Here is a 19,043-nt window from a genome sequence, read left to right as displayed (position 1 = left end):
GGCCTTCCAAAGTGCTGGGATTACAGGCGTGAGCCACCGTGCCTGGCCATCTTGTACAACCTTCATCTCAGGTTGTACAAGTCCCCTCTCTAATTTTTATTTACTTATTCCCTTTTATTTCCATTCCTCGTTTCACTTCCTCCCCAACCCATTTAGGCACCCATTCTAATGTGTTTGAATGTATTTTTTTGGTCTTTTTCATGATAAAACATATAGTGTTGTTTCGTAGAATGTTTTCATTTATATAATTGGTAATTATATAACTGGCCATAGCCTTGCTTTATTTCTCATTTCATTCACTAAGTGTTGTGTTTTTTTAAAATGTGTCCGTGTGGAATGTGACTGTGTAGTTATCTAGTCTGTTGATTCTAATTCCTGCATAGCATTCCATGATGGATAACCACACATTTTACTTAATTCACTCGGTGACAGAAACATATTGCCACCAAGCCTCTGCTACTACAAGTGATACTAATTATAGTATACTATATGTATATAATAGTATATAGTATATATTATGCTATGGGTTGAATATTATATATTTGAAATACTTGAGACCAGAAATGTTTAAGTTTTTAGATTTTTTTTGGATTTTGGAATATTTGTGTATATATGTAATGAGGTATTTTGGGGGTGAGATGCAAGCCTAAACACAAAATTCATTTGTTTCTTATCCATATATTTGAAAGTAGTTTTACACAGTATTTAAAATAATTTTGTACATGAAACAAAGTTTTGACTGTGACCCATCGCATGAGGTTAGGTGTGGGGTTTTCCACTTGTGGGGTTGTATCAGCCTTCAGAAAGTTTTAGGTTTAGAAGCATTTTAGGTTTTGAATTTTCAGATTGGCGATGCTTGACCTGTAGGATATAGTATACTATATTCTATATACTAATAATATATAGTATATTATTATGAACTACTTATTTCATGCTTTTAAGTTCCTGTGAAAGTTTTTTTGGGGTATATGCCCAAGAGTGGTATTTCTAATTAATATTCATACATATATACTTAATGTGACTAAGGACTCCCAAATTGTTTTCCAGAATTGCTCTATAGATCTACAGTCTCATTACTAGTACATAAGGGTTCTTGTATCTCCACAAACCTAAACTTGGCACTGTCCTATCAAGTGGCCTAAGTTTTGCTAATTTGTTGGCTGTTTTATGTTCTCCATGAAAAAAGTTTAAACATTTCACAATTCTTTTGTTTCTTCTTTGCCCATTTTTCTATTGAGGTTCCCATAATTTGCTTGTTGGTTTGCAGGCATTTCTTTTATATCCTAATAACTATTCTTTTGTTGGTTTTAGGCACAAATATCTTCTTTGGCTGTGCAGGGTGGTTCATGCCTGTAACTCAGCACTTTGGGAGGCTAAGGTGGTATGACCTCTTGAGGCCAGGAGTTTGAGACCAGTCTGGACAGCATAGTGAGATCCATCTCTAAGAAAAATAATAGAATTAGCTGGGTGTAGTGATGTGCACTTATAGTCCTACCTACTTGGGAGGCTAAGGCAGGAGAATCCCTTGAGCCCAGGACGTGGAGGCTGCAGGGAGCTGTGATTGTGCCACTGCACTTCAGTCTGGGCGATAGAGTAAGACTCTGTCTCAACAGAAACAAATATCTTGTCATTTGTCTTTTAACTTTCTTTGTGCTATCCTTAAGTAGAAGTACTTAGTTTTGAAATATATTCAGTTTTTCACCTCTTACTTTTGCTTCTGAGTTGTTTTTCTTTTAAACAAATCTTTCCCCACCACTAAATCTCAAAGATACTTTTCCACATTACTTTTTTTGTTTGTTTATTTTTCAAGACTGGGTCTTGCTCTGTCACCCAGGCTGGAGTGCAGTGACATCATCTCAGCTCACTGCAACCTCTGCCTTCCAGGTTCAAGTAATGTTCTCACTTCAGCCTCCCTAGTAGCTAAGACTATAGGCACACACCCCCACACCCAGCTACTTTTTAAATATTTTTTGTAAAGACGGGGTTTCACTGTGTTCCCCAAGCTGGTCGCTTGAACTCCTGGGTTCAAGGATCCACCTGCCTCTGCCTCCCAGATTTGTGGGATTACAGAGAGCCACGGTGCCTGACCCCACATTACTTTTAAAATTAAAATTAATTCTCTAGTTTGACTTCACATTTAGTTCTTCAGTCCAACTGGAGTTCACATTTGTAATTAATGTTAGGTAGAGATCTGGTTTTGTCTTCTCCAGATGTAGCAGATTTTATGTGCATCAATTTCTGCCTTCACTATTGGATTTTTTGGGGGAAAGCAAAGTGATTATAATTTTAACCTTGGTAAGTGATCAAGATGGTTTTGTAGCAGGGCTTGACCTGAATATTTTAATATTCTTTAGCTGAAGAGGAGGCAAATGAAGAAGATGTACTGGGAGATGAAACAGAGGTGAGTTGGATAGAGTAAGGTTAGTCTCTGGTCTGGTAATATGACACTGCTTTGGCCACATTGCTTTAACATCAGTCATTGGAAGACTTAGATATAAATTTATTAGGGGAGCATAAGATGGGTATGAAGGTTCTGAGAGACTGGTTTATTTTGGAGTTCTGATGTTCTTCTATTTATAGATATTTATTGTTTAGATTTATGTTAACCACCTTGTTTCATTTGGTTTTAGGAAGAAGAAACAAAGCCCATTGAGCTGCCTGTCAAAGAGGAAGAACCCCCTGAAAAAACTGTTGATGTGTAATTATCTCTTTTTTATAATCTGAGTACAGAGCAGGCAGCTCTTTTTTTTATTGTGTTTAATGTTTAACTCTGTTTACCTCTTACATGTTCCCATTGGCCTTTTCATTTCTGATTAGGTCATTTTTTGTTTTTTAGAAGGGACTACTTCAAAGTACTTGGTCCCAGTGAAACAAAGCAAATTGTCTCTGAGTTATGTAATAGGTAATTAGGACAAGGCGACTTCAAGCCCAGACATAGTTTAATTCTCCTAGCCTTTGTTGTTCTTTTGTAGGGTCACTATAATAGATTATTCTGTTACTCTATAGAGAATCTGTACAATTCTGTATACAGTGCAAAACTGTATAAACTCTGTTAACTCTTTTTTTTTTTTTTTTTTGAGACAGGATCTCACTCTGTTGCCCAGACTGGAGTGCAGTGGCGCGATCTCGGCTCACTGTAACCTCCGCTTCCCAGGCTCAAGCAATTCTCCTGCCTCAGCCTCCCGAGTAGCTGGGATTATAGGCATGCGCCACTACTGCCCGACTAGTTTTTGTATTTTTAGTAGAGACAGGGTTTTACCATGTTGGCCAGGCTGGTCTTGAACTCCTGACCTCAAATGATCTATCTACCTTGGCCTCCCTAAGTGCTGGGATTACAGGTGAGCCACCATGCCCAGCCCATTCTCTTAACTGTTTATAAGAGTTTTGCACTTTTCTGTAAAAGTGTAAAACTTAGGCCAGGCACGGTGGCGCATGCTTGTAATCCCAGCACTTTGGGAGGCCGAGGCATGTGGATCACGAGGTCAGGAGTTCAAGACCAGCCTGGCCAAGATGGTGAAACCCTGTCTGTACTAAAAACACAAAAATTAGCTGGGCATGGTGGTGGGCACCTGTAACCCCAGCTACTCAGGAAGCTGAGTCAGGAGAATTACTTGAACCTGGGAGGTAGAGGTTGCAGTGAGCTGAGACTGTGCTACTGCACTCCAGTCTGGGAGCCAGAGCTGTCTCAAAAAAAAAAAGTGTGAAACTGTATATAAGGAGTTTTGTAAGGGAGGAAGGTGTTGGGTAGAGGTTATGTTTCTGAAGTAGCACTCTGTTCTCTCTTGCTTTCTGATCTACAGTGGAGGAGGGGAGGACAAAGTGCTAGAATGGAAAGTAGATCTTGATTTATTTAAACTGTTCCACAAGGGTGATACTAAACATCTTTAATTTGGGACTTTTTCCACAAATATCTGGTCATTTTGTGTATTACAGCACATTAAGAACAGTTGAGTCGGGCTGGGTGCGGTGGCTCACACCTGTAATCTCAGCACTTTGGGAGGCCGAGGCGGGCGGATCACGAGGTCAGGAGATCAGGCGGGCGAACACGGTGAAACCCCATCTCTACTAAAAATAAAAAAAAAAAAAAAATTAGCTGGGCGTGGTGGCGGGCGCCTGTAGTCCCGGCTGCTCGGAGGCTGAGGCAGGAGAATGGCGTGAGCCCGGAAGGCGGAGGTTGCAGTGAGCCGAGATCGCGCCACTGTACTCCAGCCTGGGCAACAGAGCGAGACTCCGTCTCAAAAAAAAAAAAAAACAGTTGAGTCCTAAACTTTTAACATTTTTGTTCCTCATAGCTGTGTCAGTGCATTTAATTATAAAAGGCAATATATTTACAAGTAAAAAGTCAGTACATAGTGGAGTATATCAATTAAAAATTAAGTACTCTTTGTATCCATTCTCATCTGACTTTACTGAGGTTTTTAGAACAGTACATACTTTTGGAAGATTTTATATGGGTCTGCGTGTGTTTATGTGCATGCGTATGTATGTGTATATATAGATACACCTGTACACACACTATATACACTCTTGATTTTTTTCATATCTGGAAATTTTTTATATCATCATTTTCTTATGTAAGTGTTAGTTATACGCTAGGCATTGTTCTTAAGAGTTATATGCTAGGCATTGTTCTAAATGTTTTACAAATACTTTCATTTTATCCTCAGTAGACCCTCTGAAGCCAGGATAATTATCCTAGAAGTGGTCTCTTTTTTGTTTAGCTTGTCATTATGGGAAATTACAAGTATATACAAAAGTTCAACTAGTATAATAGACTCTCATCTACCTATCACCCACATTTACTAGTTATCAACTTAGAACCTTGTTTTTTCTAGCATTTAATAGTATTCCATTCTGTGGATAAACAGTAATTTATTTCACCAGCGTTCTGTTGATGGACATTTAGATTATTCATAAAAGAAAAAAAAATGTAGTTCTGCATGTCCTTTTCTAATTATTTATACTCGCAAGTATACCCGTAGGGTAAATTCCTAGCAGTGGATTTGCTGCATCACAGAGGATGTACATTTAACATCTTGATAGATTTTTGTCAAATATCCCTTTATATATTTTTGAGCCAGGGACTCTTATCCAGGCTGGAGTGCAGTGGAACAATCTTGGCTCACTGCAACCTCCTTTTCCCAGCTCAAGCAGTCCTCCAGCTTCAGCCTCCCGAGTAGCTGGGACTATAGGCATGAGCCACTACGCCCGGCTCTTTTTTGTATTTTTTGTAGAGATAGGGTTTTGCTGTGTTTGCCAGGCTGGTCTCAACTCCTGAGCTCAAAGCAATCCACCTGCCTTGGCCTGCCAAACTGCTGGGATTACAGGTGTGAGCCACCATGCCCAGCCTATCAAATATTACTTTCTAAAGCCATTTAGTTATCTTTCCGTCATAAGATGTTTATGATTAGATATAGTGCCTTGAAAAAATGACTTTGTGAGATAGTTTTAAAATAGAAATGTTACGGGAATTTCTGGAACAAGAAAGAAGATCAAGTGAATACCATCATAATTGGCTTGTGTGGGTTAAAAAATAGAGGTTCAAAAGTTTGAAATTCATTATTCATAGAATATTTAAAATGTGCATTCTGTTCAGGGGGTTTTAATTCTATTAATGAATTTTGAAGCTAGGAAATTGAAGTGGGTGGGGTGATCATTTTGATTTTTAGAAGATAGTTGTGGTTAGACTGAAGTATGTACAAAAAGATTCTGGGTCTCTGTATTTCTGAGAATGTTGTTTATGTGATTGGGTAGGAGAGAAATTTCTCAGTGAAGAGTGGAAATTTTCCATGCATTTGATGTTTGTTTATTGCGCTTGAGTTTAGTTATACCTAAGGGAATTGGAATAGAATGGAAGGAAACTTCCCTTCTGGGGTTCCCTTTCTGCCATGAGGTGCACTGCATTGACTGTACTTCAGAGTGGGAATAGGGAGGAAGCCATTGCAGTTGGGTTAATGGAGAGTACTGCTTTCTTGATGGCATTGTATTTCAAGTAAAACATTAAACTTCTTTGGCCTTCTGTGCCTAAATTATAAGACAAGGTTAGGGAAGGATGGCAAGGAAATCTGAATTGTTTAGAAATTTCTTTAAACATCAGAATAGTCAGGGCTAGTTTAGATTCTTTGACTATTTAAAAGGAGATCCCTTTCTTCATCTTTGGCCTGAGGTTCTCCAAAAATGTATCTGTTTCTAGTTTGATTCCCCACCCCCAACCAGCTAAAGCAGTTACATATTGTAGGACTTTGTTATGGTCAGCAGGGGGCACCCATTGCTTGTCTGTCAGTCCAGGGATTTCCAATAAAAGGGTGGAAGAGAGTACTTGTTCCAGAATTGCTTCCTCTGAAAATGTCATTAAACCATTACTACCTTTCAGGACATCAAATGGGAAAAGTGTCCGGGATATTGGAACAAAAGCTGCCCATGTCTCTAAATGAGGGACCTTAATGAGACTGGTTATGACCCACAGTTTTATGGGAGTTGTTTGGTGGAGGGTTAATGCCCTTCCATTTATCCTGGGTACTTCCGAACTTTGTCTCCCGCCCCTATGGTCCCCCCTCTTTTGTTTTCTCTTAAACCTTTGACCAGTAACATGCCATGTTTTCCTAATTCAAACTCCCCTTAGACTTTTTTCTTCCTACCTTCTTTGGCATTTTTATTTGTTCCACTTTGTTCCAACTAGAGCTACATTCCTCATGGGAGAAATAAGGGATTTTTAAAAGAAGGAAACCAGACCTTGTAGAGTACTTAATTGTTGTGATGAATATTGGGAGCTGGTGCTTAAAGGAGGATTGGAGGGTTACTCATTAGTTCAAAAGTAAATTAAAGGCTGGGCTTGGTGGCTGACGCCTGTAATCCCAGCACTCTGGGAGGCTGAGGCAGGTGGATCACTTGAGGCCAGTTCATAACTAGCCTGGCCAACATGGTGAAACCCTATCTTTACTAAAAATACAAAAATTAGCTGGGTGTGGTGGCAGGCGCCTGTAATTCCAGCTACTTGGGAGGTTGAGGCAGGAGAACCTCTTGAACCCAGGAGGTGGAGGTTGCAGTGAGCTGAGATTGCACCGTTGCACTCCAGCCTGGGTGACAAGAGCAAAACTCCGTCTCAGAAAAAAAAAAAGTAAATTAAAAAGTTCCTAAAAGCAAATGAGATGGTTTCTGGTGTCCTTTGAGTGTTTCCCTTCAGCCCAGTGTATTTAACCAGACTTCTTTCCTTATTTCTTTATTGTACTTTAGCTAAAGAAGATTAGTTTGTTATTTGAACTCTTTCTTCTCAATAGATGACAGTTAAAGGAACCAAAGCTCTAGTGAACTTCATGTTTCTTTGGCATAAGGGGTGGCAGAGAGATAATAGGGCAGAGATAATTCAAGTGAATTCTTACACATTTCTGAGGTTGTGGTTTAGAATATCAGTTTTCTCATTTTAAAAGATCTCTTTCTTTTCTAGGGTAGCAGAGAAGAAAGTGGTGAAAATTACATCTGAAATACCACAGACTGAGGTAGGTATTCTGTTCCCTAGTAGAACAGTCTCTACACTTCTGTCTCCCTCTTACCCTTTATTATATCTGCATCATCCTCTAAAATTTATTCACAGGCAGAAAATCAGTATTGACAGATTTTGGTGTTGAAACGTTTCACTGCCAACTGCTCTTTGGAAAATATTTGGCTGGCATAGGGTAGTCTTTCTTGAAGCTGTAGTCTTTTTATATGTAACACTATTGTCTTAACAATGACTCTCTTTGAGATGTTTACAAACCTAGGATTAGAATTTGGGAGGATTGTACTTTGAAAATGTATTGGTAGATGTGACTCTTATGTTGCTACCGGCCAGTAGCTGAGATTGAAATTCCACTGGTTTCTGTGGGGTAGGACTGTGAAACCAGGTTCCAGTTGAGATCTTGTGTTCAGTGTCATACTTGCAAAGTAGAGAATTATTAAACTCTTTTAGAATGGCATAAAACAATGCTGCCTCATTTCTAACTGAAAGAATGCCATTAGTGTTGGAACCAAGCTATTCCTTTGATCACTTTTCAAAGGTCAGCCAAACATAGCTTTTGACTTCTTGGCTTCATGTATAATGTAGGTTTTACTTTATTTCTCCCTTTTGTTTTTGAGGATATGTAATAATAGTCTTTTTGTGTTTGCTTTCTGGGAAGGGCTGTTAAGTCCTAGTATGGACACAACCTGCTATCTTCTAGGATTGTCAGTATTTTCAGTTTGGACCCTAAGAAATTACTTCTGATGTTTTTAAGATACCTTCTTTTGGCTGGGCGGGGTGGCTCACGCCTGTAATCCCAGCAGTTTGGGAGGCTGAGGTGGACAGTTCACTTGAAGTCAGGAGTTCGAGATCAGCCTGGCCATCATGGTGAAATCTCATTTCTACTAAAAGCACAAAAATTAGCTGGGCACAGTGGCACAGTCCTCTAATCCCAGTTACTCGGAAGACTGAGCCACGAGAATTGCTTGAACCCAGGAGGCTGAGGTTGCAGTGAGCTGAGATCATGCCACTGTACTCCAGCCTGGGGGACAGAGTGAGACTTTTAAAAAAATTTTTTTATTTTTATTATTTTTATTTTTTTAAAGATACCTACCTCTGACTAACTTTCTTAAACCATAAATTGACTTCTTTTTTCTTCCTTTTTTTTTTTTTTTGTCTATTTTTACTTAGAGAATGCAGAAGAGGGCTGAACGATTCAATGTACCTGTGAGCTTGGAGAGTAAGAAAGCTGCTCGGGCAGCTAGGTGAGTGTCCCCAGCCTTTTGGGCCTGCGATAGTGATGTTGTAAAGGTGAAGATATGTGATCCTAGGTTTCTGATATAATTGTTGATTTAAGTAGAATAGAGGCTTGCTGAAGGATATGAACACTTTTTTGACCCTATTCAGAACGTATCTACTGGTTTGGTTATAGTAGCTATAAATTGGGCTTTATTGAGAAGGGTTTTTGTAACAGTGAAAGCCAGGAACTGACTACTACTACTAATTCTGATAAGGCTTCCTCTTAGCTTAATCTCTGGACTTGGTAAGAGGGAGAGTAAACTGAACCTCTTTCATGGGGTTGTTAGAATTAGCTAATGATTGCAAGACTTGAGATCACAAGCAAGAAGTGTCATATGTATACTTGACACGGAGACAGACAACCAGGAGTGTGAACAGCTTCCTAAAATTTAGTTTGTTTTTCCTTCTTCAGGTTTGGGATTTCTTCAGTTCCAACAAAAGGTAAGAGTACAGAGATACTTCTGAGAAAGTTACCCTTTTATTCTTTCTTTTCTGGTATAACAGGTTTCATTTCTCCAAAATAAGGTAAATTTGCTAGCTGTAGAAACTCTTAAGAGATTATGGCATTCATCTCCTGCTTTAGATAAAATTATACTTAGGCCTTCCTGGGCAATTAAAAGAGATACTGAATGTTATGAGAGGATAGGAAGTGCCAACATTTGTCTGTCTTTCTTGAACATCTTCAAAGAAGTTTCTCTAGTACTTTGCTTACTTATTCTAGGGTCTCAACTGCATAAAATTATTGTATACTTTCCAGTGTTATACTGGCTATTATAAGTGATAAAAGGGAAAAGAATATCTTCTACCTTAACAGTTTTACTTCTGGGAACGTATAAGGAAATAGTCTTGAATGTGCATAAAGACTTAGCCTCAAGGATTATCACAGCATTATTTATAGTGATCAATAACTGGAAACAACCAACTGTACAACAGAGAATTGGTTATTAAATGTGTGCCATGGTATAGAAGACTATACTGTGCTGAAATAATATTGAAAGATATTTATCAGCGATATTAATAAAAAGTTACAAATTTATATTAACAGTATGTTCCCATTTTAGTCATGTAAGAGTGCATGTATAGATAGGAAAAAAGGTTGGAAAGATATACAGTAGACACTTGAACAACACAGGTTTGAACTGCACAGGTCCACTTATACATGGATTTATTTTTTTTCCCCAATAAATACACTTTGCCCTCTGTATCTGAGGGTTCTTCATAACCAGATGTGGTTCAGAAATACAGTATTTTTGGGATGCGAAACCTGCAGATATAGAGGAGCAACTTATTATAATCTGCTGCAGAACTTGAGCATAGTGGATTTTGGTATCAGCTGCAGGGGTGGGGTTGGATCCAGTCCCCTGAGGAAATGGAGGGATGGCTGTATTCTAAATTGTTAGTACTCATTATCTCTGGTTGGTGGAATTTTGAATGATTTATTTCTTTTTGCTTGTCTGTGTTTTTAAAATCCATACAATGAATATGTATCACTTTTATAATGAATTAGAGGAAATTATTACTATTTTTTGAGACACAGTCTTGCTCTGTCACCCAGGCTGGAGTGCAGGGACGCAGTCTGGCTCACTGCAACCTCTGCCTCCCGGGTTCAAGCTATTTTCCTGCTTCAGCCTGCTTCAGCTGGGACTGCAGGTGCGTGACACCACACCCAGCTAATTTTTGCATTTTTAGTAGAGACAGGTTTCACTGTGTTGGCCAGGCTGGTCTTGAACTCCTGACCTCAAGTGATCCACTCACCTCTGCCTCCCAAAATGGTGGGATTACAGGTGTGTCGAGCCTGAAATAGTTATTATTTTTAAGAAACTCTGGGTGTGGTGGCTCACACCTATAATCCCAACACTTTGGAATGCCAAGCTGGGAGGATTGCTTGAGCCCAGGAGTTGGAAACTAGCTTGGGAAACAAAGTGACACCTTGTTTCTACAAAAAATTAAAAAATTAGCTAGACATGGTAGCAGGTGCCTGTAGTCCCAGCTACTTGGGACGCTGGGGTGGGAGGATCTCTTGAGCCTGGGAGGTCTTTGCTGTGCTTTTAAAAAGGTGGAAAAATTTCTGGCCACTATCACTAAGTGTTATAGAAAAAAAAATTTTTTTCTGACTCTTAGTTATACCAAGAGAGATATAATATAATTGGTGAAGATACAACAGAAATTATAGAAGGTGGTGCTTTTTTATTTTTTTTAAGAGACAGGGTTTCACTATATTGCCCATGCTGGACTTGAGCTCCTGGGCTCAAGCAACCCTCCCTCAACCTCCTGAGTAACTGGGACTACAGGTGCGTGACTAAAATGCTATTTGAAGAAAGATAATAGTTAATAGTCTGAAAAGGGAACCTGATAAAAAATACAGTTTCAGTTTTACTCATAATTCTGACATCTTAGAATTATAGAGTAACTCGCCGGGCGCGGTGGCTCAAGCCTGTAATCCCAGCACTTTGGGAGGCCGAGACGGGCAGATCACGAGGTCAGGAGATCGAGACCATCCTGGCTAACACGGTGAAACCCCGTCTCTACTAAAAATACAAAAAACTAGCCGGGTGAGGTGGCGGGCGCCTGTAGTCCCAGCTACTCGGGAGGCTGAGGCAGGAGAATGACGTAAACCTGGGAGGCGGAGCTTGCAGTGACCTGAGATCTGGCCACTGCACTCCAGCCTGGGGGACAGAGCTAGACTCCGTCTCAAAAAAAAAAAAAAAAAAAGAACTATAGAGTAACTCTACAATAACGGAATTTGGGAACATTTAAAAGGAAGCATTGTTTTTTGAATGAAATCCTGAAAAGTTTGAAGTAAATAATTATTGGTTAGGTTCTTGGTGATAATTTCAGGACAGAAAATTGGCCTTAAGGAAGCATAATTTCTTTTTATTTTTTTTTGAGATGGAGTCTTACTCTGTTGCCCAGACTGGAGCGCAGTGGCACCATTTTAGCTCAGTACAGCCTCTGCCTCCTGGGTTCAAGCAATTCTCCTGTCTCAGCCTCCTGAGTAGCTGGGACTACAGGCGCATGCCACCACGCCCTGCTAATTTTTGTTTTTTTAGTAGAGACGGGATTTCACCATATTGGTCAGGCTGGTCTAGAACGCCTGACTTCAGGTGATCCACCTGCCTTGGCCTCCCAAAATGCTGGGATTACAGGCGTGAGCCACTGCACCCGGCCCAGGAGCCAAAGTTTCAACTCGTGATAGTAGTTCTTGTTTGTCCAGATGTGATCTCTTTTTTAAGAGCTTTAGAGAGATGCAATTTATATGACGTAACAATTCATCCATTTAAAGGTATATAATTCATTATTCCATAGTATATTCACAGGGTTGTGCAGCCATCATCACCGTGCTTATCACCCCAAAAAGAAACTGTGCCCATTAGCAGGTATCCTCCATTACCTCTCCCTGCCCAGCCCTAAGCAGCCGCTTAGTTTTTTTCTCCGTGGAAATTTGCCTTCATATGAATGAATTCATATAGTATATTGTCTTTAGTGACTGGATTCTTTCACTTAGCATAGTTTTCAAGGTTCACTTATGTTGTAGCATGTATCTCTATTCATTTTTATTATTTAATAATATTCCATTGTATGGATATACTATACTTAATTTAGCCAGTCATCAAGCTGATGGGTGTTTTTCTTTAACTTTTTGTCTAATATGAATAATGCTGCTGTGAACATTTATGTACAAGTTTTTGTGTAATTATATGTTTTCGTTTTCTCTTGGCTGTATACTAGCAGTGGAATTGTGGGATCATGCGTAACTGTATTTACCTTTTGAGGAACTGCCAAACTGTTTTCCAGAGCAGCTGTACCGTTTTATGTTCCTGCTAGCAGTTAATGCAGACATGATTGCTAGATGGAATTTCTGCCTTTTCTTTGTCATCATAGGATAAAGGGGGTGTGTCCTGTATACAGTTTTTATGTTGCCTAATTTGACTTGAAGACTGTCAGCTTTTATGACTTTTAAAAATATTAAATAAAATTTTGTTTACTTCCTTAGGTCTGTCATCTGATAACAAACCTATGGTAAGAAATCTTTTTTTATTTCTTACACACCCAGATCTTAATTCTGTATAGCTAACTTTAGAGACTCCTCACCAGATTAGAAGAAACTCTGAGAACGTTAATTTGTTGACTGTTTTCAGTATAATGTTATATGTCCTGAATTTAAAAAATTGTTGGAGATACTGAGAGGTCAGGAAAATTGTCACATGTTCAGTTACTGCAGACGTCTTTCTTCCTACCACTCTTTTCGAAAGTAAGAATAGATTTTGTTAGCTAGAGAACAACCCGTGTATGTAACTCTTTGTTTTATGGTACTGAATCCTTGTCCAATGGCCTTAGATAATGTCTAATTCATAATTACCACAAGAGAATCTATGGAAGCAATTTAGGAGTTCTGTTTGTAGATAGTGCTTTTTTTTTTTTTTTTTTAAATTTTTTAAATACTATCCATGAAATGTGAAATCATAGTAAAGAATGGTAGAATAAAATGGCTTTCTGGACCATTGTTACTAGTCAGCATATTTTAAGAATGGTAACAAATACTGTGGTGAAATAGAATCAGCTTTATGAAATCCTGCTTTAGGGGTTGCTGCTTAATATTGTAAGTTAAGATTTAATATTATTAATGAAAATTTCCTATTCTTTTTTTTTTTTTTTAAGATGGAGTTTCATTCTTGTTGCCCAGGCTGGAGTGCAATGGTGCAGTCTCAGCTTACTACAACCTCTGCCTCCTAGGTTCAAGGAATTATTCTGCCTCAGCCTCCCGAGTAGCTGGGATTATAGGTGCCCCCCCACCATGCCTGGCTAATTTTTGTATTTTTAGTAGAGACGGGGTTTCACCATGTTGGCCAGGTTGGTCTCGAACTCCTGACCTCAGGTGATCTGCCCACCTGAGCCTCCCAAACTGCTGGGATTACAGGCATGAGCCGTCGCACCGGCCCTAAATAATTCTTACAATAGTAACGAGTCCATGTACCAAGGTTTCCAAGAAAGAGGAGGGAAGAGAATCGAGTGGGTAGTGGTTATAGATTGTCTTCTGAAAAAGGTGCTTCTGTGATGGTTTCTCTTTGCTTGGAGATAGATTTAAGAAATACTTGCAGAGACGATATGAGAATTAATGATTTTGGATTGAGAATGGTAGACTTGTTTGGAGGTGATGATTTAGACATGTGTTTGCTTTCTCCAGCAGTGTTTGCCTTCCCTTGATCTTAAGCCCTCCTTAGGCTATTGACACCTGTGATAAATGCAGGAGGCAGGACTGAATGTTTCACTGCATTCCAGAGGATGCCTTTTAATAATCAGTGGACTGGATGGTTGCTGCTTAGTTTTCTTATTTTTCTCATAGGGTATCTTTGATGTTATAGGCTTGTTTGAACTCTTAGCTTCAGACTATAGTTTCTGCATTTTTTGTTTTCTGTTTTGATTTTTTAAAACTGTGTTTTTCCCCCATGTTTTTATAGGTTAACTTGGATAAGCTGAAGGAAAGAGCTCAAAGATTTGGTTTGAATGTCTCTTCAATCTCCAGAAAGGTAATGTAGGTTCGATGGAAGTAATGTTTTCGTGACATTAGAGCAGCTTATGGGAACTACATAGTCTGGAAATGACCCTCCTGAGAATGTAACTGGCTACAAAGCATTTCATTTCACATACTCGTTTGACTGTCACCTCCTCTCGCTGGCTCTTCATTATATTATAGGAATTATTTCACAAGCCGATTGCTTTTTCCCGTGGATTGTTTTCATAGCTTTCACCCAGGCTGCTAGAGCATGGTCTATATTTCTTTTCTTTCTTTTTTTTTTTTCCTTTGAGACAGGGTCATTCTGTTGCCAGACTGGAGTGCAGTGGTGTGATCATGGCTCACTGCAGGCTTGACCTCCTTGGGCTCAGGTGATCCTCCCATGTCAGCCTCTCACGTAGCTAAAACTGCGGCGCGTGCCACCATGCCCAGCTAATTTTTTTCTATTTTTGGTAGAGACGAGATTTTGCTATGTTACACAAGCTGGTCTCGAACTCCTGGGCCTAAGGGATCCACCCACTTCTGCCTCCCAGAGTGCTGGGATTACAGGCGTGAGCCATTGCACCCAGCCTGAGTATGGTCTATATTTCTGTTGGTTAAGATGTTGAATTCAGTGAAGTTAAAACTTATTACAACTACTTTAACTTTGATAATAGGCATAATGGGAATTAAATAATCAGGAGAAGATAGTCTTGTTTTTAGGTCAGAAGTACTTAGAAATAAAACTTGGAGGATTGGTGGAACAAAAATAAAAAAGTTAACTCATTCTTTATGCCCCTCTGCTAACTGATGTTATTTACTTTATTAAGCAAGATGACTTTGTTTACTTCATGCTGTGTGGGATGATTGGTTCCCCAGGGCATAGTTGCCTTTGTAGTTTTGCTAGGCACATTGGATAAAATGATAAGGATTTTTCTATTTGCCTAGAGCAGGTGATCTCTTAATCTTTGTTGTTTAGAACAGGAACATGTTTCTTGGTTGTCAAAGTGGTGGCAGGGTATTTGAAACCAGAAAAACCATCATTTAAGAAAAAAATCGGCCGGGCATGGTGGCTCACACCTGTAATCCTAGCACTTTGGGAAGCCGAGGCGGGCGGATCACCTGAGGTCAGGAGTTCGAGACCAGGCCGGCCAACATGGTGAAACCCTGTCTCTACTAAAACTACACAAATTAGCCGGGCGTGGTGGCACATGCTTTAATCCCAGCTACTTGGGAGACTGAGGCAGGAGAATCACTTGAACCCGGGAGGCGGAGGTTGTAGTGAGCCGAGATCATGCTTCTGTACTCCAGCCTGGGCAACAGAGTGAGACTCCGTCTCAAAAAAAAGAAAAAAATCATTATTTCCAACTCAGCATAAGTGTTTAGCTCTCTAGAAAGCCATTGGAAGAAACTTATCTGACATTGGTTATATGTTTTGCTTAGTAAAAAAACTAAACACTAAAAGTAATCATTATTGTGCCACTATGGAACACTTGTGCACAACTTTGTTCCATCTTCCATTTAGGTTAACTTTTTTTTTTTTTCCCCAATCTTTTTTGAGACAGGTTCTCACTCTGTCACCCAGGCTGCAGTGCAGTAGCATGATCACAGCTCATTGCAGCCTCCATTTCCCAGGCTCGAGCAAGCCTCCCACCTCAGCCTCCTGAGTAGGTGGGACCACAGACGTGTGCCACCATGCCTGGCTAGTTTTTTGAATTTTTTTTTAAGAGACGAGGTCTCCCTGTGTTACCTAGCTGGTCTCGAACTTCTGGCCTCAAGCCATCCTCCTGCCTTGGCCTCCCAAAATGCGGGACTATAGGTGTAAGCCACCGCACCTGGCCTGGGTTATCATTTTTTATATTAACCAGAAATATAGCATCAGGTCCGTGTGCCTAGCATGATGCTGAGACCATCTATGCTCAGTGGGAATACTTGCTCATTTATGTGAAGTAAGAAAAAATTTGGAGTTGAGAGGCAGAGTATGTGATTCTTAAGCCACATGCACCTTAATTGAGAAGGGCTGTTATAAACCAAAGGTCACTTGTGTTGTGCCAGATGGCCAAGGGGAAGGATGCCTTGGATCTGTGGCCCTAGTTCTCGTCTGTCTTCTCCTCTTTTATATGAGGGCTAGATGTCTGAGAACCCCAGCAGTAAAAATTCACTCCATCTTCTAAGGAATTGTCTGTGTTCCTTCAGAATCTACAAAATTGAACATCATATCTCTTACTACATAGCTCATAGCTCCTACTACACATTGCTGAGAAGAATTTGTCCATCAATGCTATACTACATACCTGTGTTATTTTTATAGTATTTCATTACAGGAATAGCAGGTCTTTCTCTTCCCTTCCCTAGACTTTTTCTCTTTCTTTGACCTTTTTTCATTTTTAATCCACAGGAGGCTGAGTAAAACAGATACATATATTAACTTTGTGACTTTGAGCAAATTACTGAACTTCTTTGATCCTCATCTGTAAGACTTAGAGCAATACCTAGCAACCTGATTGGGAAGAGTAAATAATTGGATACAGGGCCAGGTGCAATGTTTTATGCCTGAAATCCCATGATTTTGGGAGGCTGAGGTAGGAGGATTAATTGAGCCCAGGAGTTTGAGGCTGCAGTGAGCCATGATAGTGACACTGCACTCCAGCCTGGGTAACAGAGTGAGACCCTGTCTTTTTTTTTTCTTTTTTCCTGAGACAGGGTCTTGTTCTGTCACCCAGGCAGTGCAGTGGTGCAGTGGTGCGATCTCAGCTCACTACAACCTCTGCCTCCTGGGTTCAAGTGATTTTTCCCACCTCAACCTCCTGAGTAGCTGAGAATATGGGAGTGCGCCACCACACCCAGCTAATTTTGAATTTTTAGTAGAGATGGAGTTTCTCCATATTGTCCAAGCTGGTCTCAAACTTTTGGTCTCAAGTGATCCACCCACCTTGGCCTCCCAAAGTGCTGGGATTACAGGCGTGAGCCACCGCACATGGCCTAGACTCTGTCTTTAAAAATAAAAATTGTATACAGTATTCGAAATTACCTAACAGTGCTACTTTGACCCTCAATAAATGTTGGTTTTCTTCCTTTTTTTTAGTTCAGTTCTGTTGGTAAATTGCGTTTATGGCCTTAAAATTGAGTCAATTAACTTGACTCAATTTTAGTTTTTGTTGATCATTGATAAGATTTCAGCACCCATTTTAAGTCTCTGGAGGATTGTAATACAATAATGGTAATTGGCAGAACTCTGGCTCTGAGCTTCCTTCTCTAATAACATTGATTGCCAATATGTATAGCATATTTTTTTATTTGCATATGTGCTAGAGTAGTGCTTCTGAAATTATCTGTGGCAAAAAACTAGTTTAAAAATTTTTTTGATTATTGCAGAGTGATAACTTTTATAAAATGCAATTAAAATGTTACAACAGTATTAAATTATTCTGAAAGTTTCTTAACATTTTCAATTTCTGGACCTTTACACACTGGTAAGAAACAGTTTGGAGACTAGCACCAGGAGGCAGACTATATTTTAAGTAGCACTTTAGTAGCATATGTATGGTTTCTAGGGACTACTTGGAGATTTGTGACCTTTTGAGATGTCCTCTTTGAGTATAGGCCCCATTTACATTGGTTATAAGTCTTGATTTTCAGAACCATCCTAATTTGAACAGTTTGGTCTGTTTTGTCCCGTAAACCATCACAGTGTCCCAGAAATGCTGATGTTTTGCTGTCTACACCAGCACTGTCCAATAAAACTTATTTTACAAAGCCATTTGTGGCTACTGTATTGGACAACTCATATCTAGCTTATATCTCCCACACAGCTTTCATACTTGGAAGTGGCATAGAAATTACTTGTCAGACCACATACTTGCACCACTGTTAATCTGTAGCTGAGAATTTTTTTAAATAATTGTAGAAAATATAAACAGTTTCAGAGTAAATCTCTGAAAGGAGAGAAGTTGGAGGAAAAGGAGTAAGACATAAGAAAAGTAAGGATTCTTTTTTTCTAGAACTTAGTGTTCTAGTGAACAGTTCCACATCCTGGAATTGCAGCTGGGTACATTGTCTGGTGAGAATTGGCTAGTTCTTGTGCTTAACTATTTATCACCAGAATGAGTTGTTACCTAGTGTTTGGTTGGTTGGCAGAGGTTAGTGACTTAGTTAAGTTTGTGTTTACGGAACTGCCAGATGAGCATACTTTTGTCCACTTCATCCTGGGATTTTGGGTTCCAGTGTAACCTTCTATATAATTTGGTCACTTGTCTTTTAAGTTGTGTAATTCTCTAGGCACGGATTTTATTCAGTTAGATGTGGTACACATAGTGGCAGTGGTAATGTAGCCTCTTCTCCTAGTATTCTAAGCAAGACAATGAAAAACCCACTTTTTGTCATCTCTGTTGCGTGGGGTTTGTCTGCTTGATCCAACTTATGTCCCTGCTTGCTTGCTGATTTCTCTTTAGTGGACTTGGCTACTGATCAGTGTAGTATATGAATAAAGAGGAAGTATGTGAGAGCAAATGAGCTGTGGATTGAATAATGTTTATGATCGATTTCTTTTTTTCTTTTTTTTTAAGAGATAGGGTCTCATATGTTGCCCAGGCTGGTCTCCAATTCCTGGGCTCAACTGATCCTTCTGTCTCAGCCTCCCAAAGTGCTGGGATTACAGGTGTTAGCCACTGTGCCCAGCCTATTTTTTATTTATTTATTTTTTTATTGTCACAGTCTGCTCATCTCCTCTTCATATTTTAGATTTATGGCTTGAGCATATTACAGATTTAAGGAACC

The 19,043-nt window shown here is 39.5% G+C and overlaps 1 protein-coding gene across 6 annotated transcripts in view; it reads left to right on the top strand.

The window, feature by feature from the left end:
• SARNP (SAP domain containing ribonucleoprotein) overlaps positions 1–19,043 on the top strand; it is a 68,573-nt gene that overhangs the window by 14,314 nt on the left and 35,216 nt on the right. For all 6 annotated transcript variants that reach the window (XR_001892709.3, XR_002515659.1, XM_021922485.2 and 3 more), the window contains exons 3-9: positions 2,355–2,401; positions 2,631–2,698; positions 7,445–7,496; positions 8,666–8,739; positions 9,186–9,214; positions 12,768–12,793; positions 14,233–14,301. Coding sequence is in view for 4 of the 6 variants with exons in the window: in XM_021922485.2 (XP_021778177.1) it covers positions 2,355–2,401; positions 2,631–2,698; positions 7,445–7,496; positions 8,666–8,739; positions 9,186–9,214; positions 12,768–12,793; positions 14,233–14,301 (365 nt within the window). In the remaining 2 variants the exon portion in view is untranslated. The remainder of the gene's footprint in view (positions 1–2,354; positions 2,402–2,630; positions 2,699–7,444; positions 7,497–8,665; positions 8,740–9,185; positions 9,215–12,767; positions 12,794–14,232; positions 14,302–19,043) is intronic.

This window comes from Papio anubis, chromosome 9 (assembly GCF_008728515.1).
Source record: "Papio anubis isolate 15944 chromosome 9, Panubis1.0, whole genome shotgun sequence".
In the NCBI taxonomy this organism is placed as follows: domain Eukaryota; kingdom Metazoa; phylum Chordata; class Mammalia; order Primates; family Cercopithecidae; genus Papio; species Papio anubis.
Note: the sequence above shows the minus strand (reverse complement) of the source record. Positions and strands in the feature narration are given on the sequence as shown.